We start from the raw sequence: 7,555 nt of genomic DNA, 5'->3' as shown, positions 1-7,555 counted from the left end.
TTTTGCAGGGAACATTGGAACGCTGTTCTTTTATTTGCAATGATTATTTTATAGAATTATGTTTATATAATGATGTTGTCATCATTTGCATGGCCATTGCATTGTAGTCTAGTGGTTTGAAATAGGAGGAAAGGGCTTGAAAATGTTATACAGTAACTTGGGTACAAGAGAATGGATCTCTTTAAATTTGTAGTCGTCATGGATTTGTTTTCTGAAATAATCATTTGTTTTTCTTGGTATGTAAACTAACAATGTAATTATTTGAAATAAATTGCAATTTCAAAAGAGGGGAGCCACCCAGCTCTCTCTTTTGGTTCTGGCTGTGTGCACAATTAGTACTTGATAACTCTCTTCACAAACTTTGAAAGGGTAATTCAATAAAGTTTGAATTGTTCTTTTCGTTATGAAAATTAACAGAAAATACATTGAAATACATGTACAAATGGAGTGAGATGTAGAGTTTTCTGATCAAATTAAGTAGAAGTCTATGAACAAAATATGAGGGGTGATTCATGCATGTCAAACATCAACAAAATTCTATTTTATTTTTATTCAGAAAAATTCACAGACCACAAAACAAGTCTCAGATTGTCAATTGATTGTTGCACTTTTGAGACAAAAAATATAAGGATCATGTATGAAATTTGCTCTTCGTTCTTGATTTGGTAGTTCATAAATAGGGTTTTCTCTAAAATACAGATCTAGAAGAAAGAATATGGTAATGTAAATTATAGTGTTTGTAGACCAAATAGTATTGTTTCTTTGGTTCACCTTTTTTCTGCACCATATACTACCTACAATTGGTAGTATATGAACATTATATGGATCCTATTTTATATGTGTCCGTGTAAACATAGTTGCCTGGTAACACATAGAAATAACTGTTAAAACGTATAGTAGTGCTGATATATCATTGAGATAATTTTTCACTATTTTTGGGGGCAATAAAAATGGCCGAATGATTCGCCATGCAATTCAGTCAACATGATGTTTTTAATGGAACGACATGTCGGTGGCGAGTTGACCACCTCATTGTGAAACGTAATTTTATCAAGTTTCACTTCCCTAAACTTACATAACCCACACTGTGGGCCTGACGAAATTTCGTAACGACGCAATCAAACAATTTCATTGATTAATGAATGATAACAGAATGGTAACAGTAAAAACATGTTAACAATTACATATCTGTATAACTGTTTTAATCATCTGATGTAATTTGAGTTCATAATCGACCGTTTACTACACTCATGCGTTCATGTCAATCATGGTGATTTGCGTGACCTTCGGCTTCAAGATTTCATATACCACGAGAATCGAATTCCGACGAATGTGTCCCTATATATTACGAATTAGTAATTTAAGGAAGGCATTAGCCTGAAGCGGGAATGAATATTAAAGCTTCTCTTTTAATTAAAGTAGACTTCATGTCATTTACCACTTTTGCCGAGTATGATTTTGGATATTTTACTCTATGGGAGCTGACATACATGCAGGGGAAAAGATTAGTGGTCACCCACTTGCCATTGGTGACCAGAAATGTGCCTGGGTGACCATTTTTTCCATTTTAGTAGCCCAGCTGGCAAAGTGCAAAAATAAATTATTGTAAACAAAAGTTGTGGTCAGAGTTTTAACTGGTTACATTTTGATGGGAAACATAGTGTCACTAGTAAAATTTTATAGTAAACAGTTCTAATAATATGGAAATCATTCATAACTGATGTCGGTTTCTTATTTAGAATTGCTTATTAATTTCAGCATCTGGTATTTTGTAAAATGTGGAATTTTATTTCTGGTGTTAAAAACCCCAAGAAAATGACACCACAGCCAGGAGAGAAACATACCAAAAATAATATGAATCTAATAAGCGGTCAGGGATACCTGACAAAAAAAAATAAAAATTATCAAGGAACAGGGTTTTTATTCCTGTTCTGCATCTAGATGTTGCATGAGGGTCTTCGACAATGAACAAATAGTTCATACCCTCAAACAAGTATATTTATGTACCAAAATGTTGTCTGAAAAAGTCTGGGCTACCAACATTTTTTCTGGGATAATTGATTGATAGTTTAGTAGCCCAGGTGGCTACTGGCTTCAAGAAGTTAATCTTGACCCCTGACATGTTGAACAGTTTCCGGCAATGTTTTAGCACAATCTCATCAACTAGAAGTAGCTTTTTTTTAAATAACAAATATGTCTTGAAATGATTTGTTTAGGCATTGTTTTTACTGTATTTCAAAGCTTCAATAGAAAGGGATGTAGCATTTTGATTTGACATTAGTTTTTCAAGTGGTCAATATGATTTTTTAAACTAGTTTCAATACATTTAAGACAAGCTGTGCTCGCTTATTATTGTACATCTCTTGATATACATGCAAAGAATAGCAGAATTTCTATGTATATGTAATCTATGAATAATTAATTTTTGTGTTGTCTTTATTAGACTTCCACGGCCATTATTGTTGGACTAGGTCTGGCTGCAGTAGGATTTGGTGGTAAGTTAATCTCTAGTACTAAGGGTTTTTTTTAACGTCCTTGACTATCCTGTTGGGTCTCGCATGGAAGGTTAATTAAGTTATCTCTTGAAATGATTCCCTTTTATATATAAGGAATGACTCATATTTTTAGTTCTATGAAGAAATAACCTTAATCAAGTGATGCATACTAAAAAAACCTGTGTAGCTGCTTATTTTTAATTGTGCACCACAGGCATTGAGTTTTTTTTTAAATATCTACCGAAAAAATATAACAGTCATTCTTTATAATTTGATTTAAGTATCAAAAGTTCAACAAGGGTAATCATATAAAAAGGTTGATGATGTCACAGTCACGTCGAGGGAATGATCCGAAATAATTTTAGCAGATGCTCAGAAGACATAAAAATGTGAAACTGAAGATTTTATTCAATTATCTTTAAAAACCAAAAAAATGTGATAGCTTAATGTGAAAATAATAAATTTAATTTTGAAATATGATCATTTTGTAAAAATAGGTGAGGGGTAGGTAACTTGTTTTCAATACTTCTTTTTTGTTCGTTTTGGTAAAAAGAAAAATGTGGTATGAACATGAAGCTAAGATATAGAAAAGGAAACTGAAGGTTTTATTTCGATATTCGCAATACTTTTATAATTGTGATTATTTAAAGTCAAATTGTCATTGTTGATTAAGTAAGTACGAGATTTCGTTCCCCTCTGTGTGATAATGTGAGATTTCAGTTAGCTGCAAATCCCTTTAATTACAGGTCTATGCTTCTGATAAGTCTTTGCATCAACATAATACATATACTTTCTAAATACATTAATAATATAAGACAATATAGTTCTGATATGATCGTGTTATAAGAATTGAATCAGCATTAACAATAATATAATGTAGACATAATGTATATGTTGTACATGTATGCAATTTACTCTTGTTACAGGTCGATACATGACCAGGCATGCTAAAGTTGTATCCAGTACAATCAAGAAACAAATGGATGCATCTGGGGTAAAAAAGACACAATTTTTATCAAAACATTAAAGTAATCTGTAGTGCATGTATGTAAAGACTAGTACATATTCTGTAATAGTCTTATTACATCCAGGTACACCATGACAGTCTAAGAACGAGACTGAATCTACTCTATCAGTGGAAAACTGTATAATATTCCACTAGCCTAAACACTGCTAAAACAATGAAAACTACACATACACAGCTATACATGTTAATCATGTTGTTCATTTCATTTCATGATACAAAAATGTGGTACTACCTGTGCTTACATATTAAGAATTGAAAGGTTCTGGTAACCTTTGGTTTTTCTTTGAAAGAAAATGATGAACTTTCATGTGTTTAATTTATCATAATACACTTTATACATGCTTCATGACCTTGGCACACACACACACACACACACACACACACACACACACACACGGCAATAAAAATTACAATCAGATTTTCACCCATTCACTAACATGACAGACAGGGAAGTCCACTTCATCTAATTAGTGTGTGATATTAAGGAGGTAGACCTAGGGTAAGGGACATAAACTGTTGAAATCAATGATATGCTTGTATCATATTCAATTTCACCAAAGCCTTTCAATCTTTCATTTGAAACAGAACGAAACCAATCCAAGGTACTTTGATCCTTGCATGAGATTGATGAAAAAAGCTGAATACAAACATTCCAATGATTTGTAAGAGTTGTGACCCCCAGGTCTACCTTCTTAAACACATTTCCATTCAAATGTATCTCTAATTATTAACATTTATAAAGATTTATATTATCATTGTTATAATTTCAGAGTTTTAGTAAGTATTACAAAGGAGGGTTTGATGCCAAAATGTCAAGGAGGGAAGCAGGACTTGTTCTTGGAGTTAGGTTCGTAAACTTTGTAATTTGATTGTGTAATAAGACCAATAAGTATAAATTTTCAGTAACCTTATAGTTATTGGTAAACGTCATGATGGTTTCGAAATATTATGTCAGTGTTGTGAATGATATTGTGGGTTTCTGATTATATGCATTTTATACTTTTTTCAAGTACATTTATTGCAAATTGATTTTATTATTAACAATATTTTAAATTTTATTTGTACATTTGCAGTCCTTCAGCTAGCAAAGCTAAAGTAAAAGAGGCTCACAAAAGGATTATGCTTCTGAATCATCCAGATAGAGGTTAGTTTAATATGTAGATTTGGTGACACATTTTAAACTGTTTATAACCCACTTGGCTGCATTAGCCATCTTGAATTTTTTTTTATAATTTTAATAGCATGCCTTTCCAATATTGTATACATGAATAACCATTAGAAATATCACACAGTAATCATGGAATGAACTCTTGATTTTATTACTTATTAAACTCTTTGATAACCAAAATATATCGGTGAAAAATCTTAACATCAAGGAAGTATGAAGGCTTTTTATTTTCAAAATAAATAAATGTATATTGTATTGTACAAATGCAGTTTATTTCCAGCATGACTTAAAATGCAAAGTATTTTTTTTCTAAGATTGCAAATGTTTGCCCAAAAAGAATGATTACCCCCACTTACGGGATCAGGACAAAAGCCCCCCCCCATGAGAAATTATTTTATCAATTATTAATAATACTTCTATTAGTACTGAAAGTGTAAAATTTGAAATTTTATTTCCAAATTGTTAACATTTTAACTTTTTGTTTCTTTTTAAGACAACATTTTATCAATAAAATGAGAACAGTTTTCAAATATGCACTCTTTAAAAAGGAAATATATCTAAAACAGTCATTTTGTTTTCTTTTTAAAAAGTGTATTACTGGCAGCTTTTCTTATTTCATTGATGAAATTTCAAATGATTCTGGTAATACGAAATACAACATCAAATATAAAATGAGTATACTCTTGAAAAAAAACAACACAGAAACTGAACCATTTTAATACATACAAAAACTTCCTAAGTACACTAAACAGGATTAAAAATAACACAAAAAAAGACAAACACAAATTAAATGCAATACCAGTATAAAAGGAACAGTCACAACAAAAGAAATAAAAAAATACTAAACAAAAATAAAAAAAACAAAAATAAATATATATTTTTACATTAACGTTAAGTGTATTATAAGATGGGAGGCTTTTTGTCGGGGGAACTTATGTCCTACACCCTCACTTACAAAGTGATTCTGGGTTAATTAAAGGACTTGTTAACAAACAGTTGTACATACTGATAAATGTCTGAGAATTGAGAGACCAAATTCTGTATTTTAAGTAATTCCTTTTTTTCTTCAGGTGGTTCCCCATATATAGCCTCAAAGATCAATGAAGCCAAGGACTATCTAGACAGTAACAAACCTAATTAATGACAGATGTCATCCTACCAGAAGTCTTTCAAGCATCACTACAACTATTGGTATCTAATGTGACTCTTATGCTGATTAGGTCTAGAACATCCTGCAAGTCCTGGAACTGAACAACTTGCTTAGGAGCTGTAGAACTCTGGGAAAATGATGTACATTATAATAGATGTATATGTGGTTGCATCTTTTTCAAAGATACTGTAAACGTATAAATTTTTACAGTTGCTAATTTTCACAAATTTTGTAAAGTTGACATATATGTAGGTATCAATTTTCATTTTTAGCAAAAAATGATAACACTATATAGTGTTTAAGGTCTATTCCGTGGGTACTATTTTTCATGCTTTTTTGTTCAGGGCCAGAATAATGAAAATCAATACTTGAACAGTAAATTGTCTTTAATAACATTTTATTGGTAGGGATATTGTTCAATTTTTGGAAATCTTTTGCCTTTGATTAAAATCACTATGTACTGTGGTCAGAACTTAAAATATTTGAAAGTACAATTTAAAAGTAGACATTCATCATTTTACTTTTGTTCCATTTTAAAAATGTGTGAAATGATTTTTAATTTGATATTGTTGAAAACTGTTGAAATAAATGTACTAATATGTTTTCCTTTTTATCAGTCTAAAATGTATGTAAAGAAATGTGATAAAGGGTAATAACAAAATTGCCAAACTGAAATAACTGCACTGTCCTGACCTGGTACAGGCATTTCCTACATGTCATGTGCTTGGTAAAGACACATAATTCTGACTCTAAGCCAATCAATTTGATTAAAAAAATAGTTCCTACATGCCATGTGCTCGATAAAGACACATAATTCTGACTCTAAGCCAATCAATTTGACTATTATTCCTACATGTCATGTGCTTGGTAGAGACACATAATTTTGACTCTAAGCCAATCAATTTGACTATAATTCCTACATGCCATGTGCTTGGTAGAGACACATAATTCTGACTCTAAGCCAGTCAATTTGACTATAATTCCTACATGCCATGTGCTTGGTAGAGACACATAATTCTGACTCTAAGCCAATCAATTTGACTGTAATTCCTACATGCCAGATGACTATTTGATATTGAAGGTGAGACTTGGAAGATTCATTCAGATCAAAATATGCATTTTCACATGCATTGAATCAAATACTTTATTTTTATATATGTAAAAGCTTAATGTCCTGATCAGAGTGTTTTGGAAGGATCTAGACATTTTTTATCTCCTTGTGGAGACCAAAAAATTTATTATCAAAAGATCTAGAGTGAAATTTTAAATTATTTAGATTTTTTCAAGCCCCTTTTCTTAAAAAAATAAAAGGTTTATCCCTAAATTACTTCGCCTTCCCCCTAAAATGTATTAGTAGATGTATATATGCAAGTTGCTATCAGTAACAAAAATACACAATAAGCCTTTGTTAGTTGATTATAACACAATACAAGTTCTGTAAAAGATATACATGTACATGAACCAGTGGATTAGTTTTCTTTCATAAGTGAACACAAGCTTTCCAAGCCAAAGAAAGCCCTTTGCTGAAGGACAGAATGAATTACTCTTTGATTACAATAGCATATATGGTTTGTATCACCTACAACAAACAATACTATAAAATCCAGGAGTCTGTTTAAAGAGAATTACTGTTTATTGACACGTTACAAACTTAACCTCAAAAAGTTAAGAGACAATCCTGGTCTATTTCAGTGAACAGACAACAGATGTTTAGG

At 31.2% G+C, this 7,555-nt stretch overlaps 1 protein-coding gene across 1 annotated transcript; it reads left to right on the top strand.

Moving 5' to 3' along the window:
* The first annotated feature begins 1,041 nt into the window (after positions 1–1,041).
* LOC148624800 (mitochondrial import inner membrane translocase subunit TIM14-like) lies at positions 1,042–6,440 on the top strand. The gene is made up of 6 exons (XM_088567713.1): positions 1,042–1,156; positions 2,444–2,495; positions 3,422–3,489; positions 4,293–4,369; positions 4,596–4,666; positions 5,761–6,440. Exons 1-6 carry the CDS (start codon positions 1,139–1,141, stop codon positions 5,829–5,831), a joined length of 357 nt encoding a protein of 118 aa, XP_088423839.1. The 5' UTR covers positions 1,042–1,138; the 3' UTR covers positions 5,832–6,440.
* Positions 6,441–7,555: the final 1,115 nt, after the last annotated feature.

This window comes from Perna viridis, chromosome 2, assembly GCF_037379345.1.
Source record: "Perna viridis isolate PV_CMFRI_1.1 ecotype Kerala chromosome 2, ASM3737934v1, whole genome shotgun sequence".
In the NCBI taxonomy this organism is placed as follows: Eukaryota; Metazoa; Mollusca; class Bivalvia; order Mytilida; family Mytilidae; genus Perna; species Perna viridis.
The sequence above is the reverse complement of the archived record's forward strand: the minus strand, read 5'-3'. Positions and strand labels throughout refer to the sequence as shown.

What these genes read in the sequence shown, in the direction of transcription:
- LOC148624800 (XM_088567713.1), top strand. An exon ending in GGCTGCAGTAGGATTTGGTG is followed by an intron (nt 2,496 to 3,421) that starts GTAAGTTAATCT and finishes CTCTTGTTACAG; the next exon opens with GTCGATACATGACCAGGCAT. An exon ending in AACAAATGGATGCATCTGGG is followed by an intron (nt 3,490 to 4,292) that starts GTAAAAAAGACA and finishes TTATAATTTCAG; the next exon opens with AGTTTTAGTAAGTATTACAA.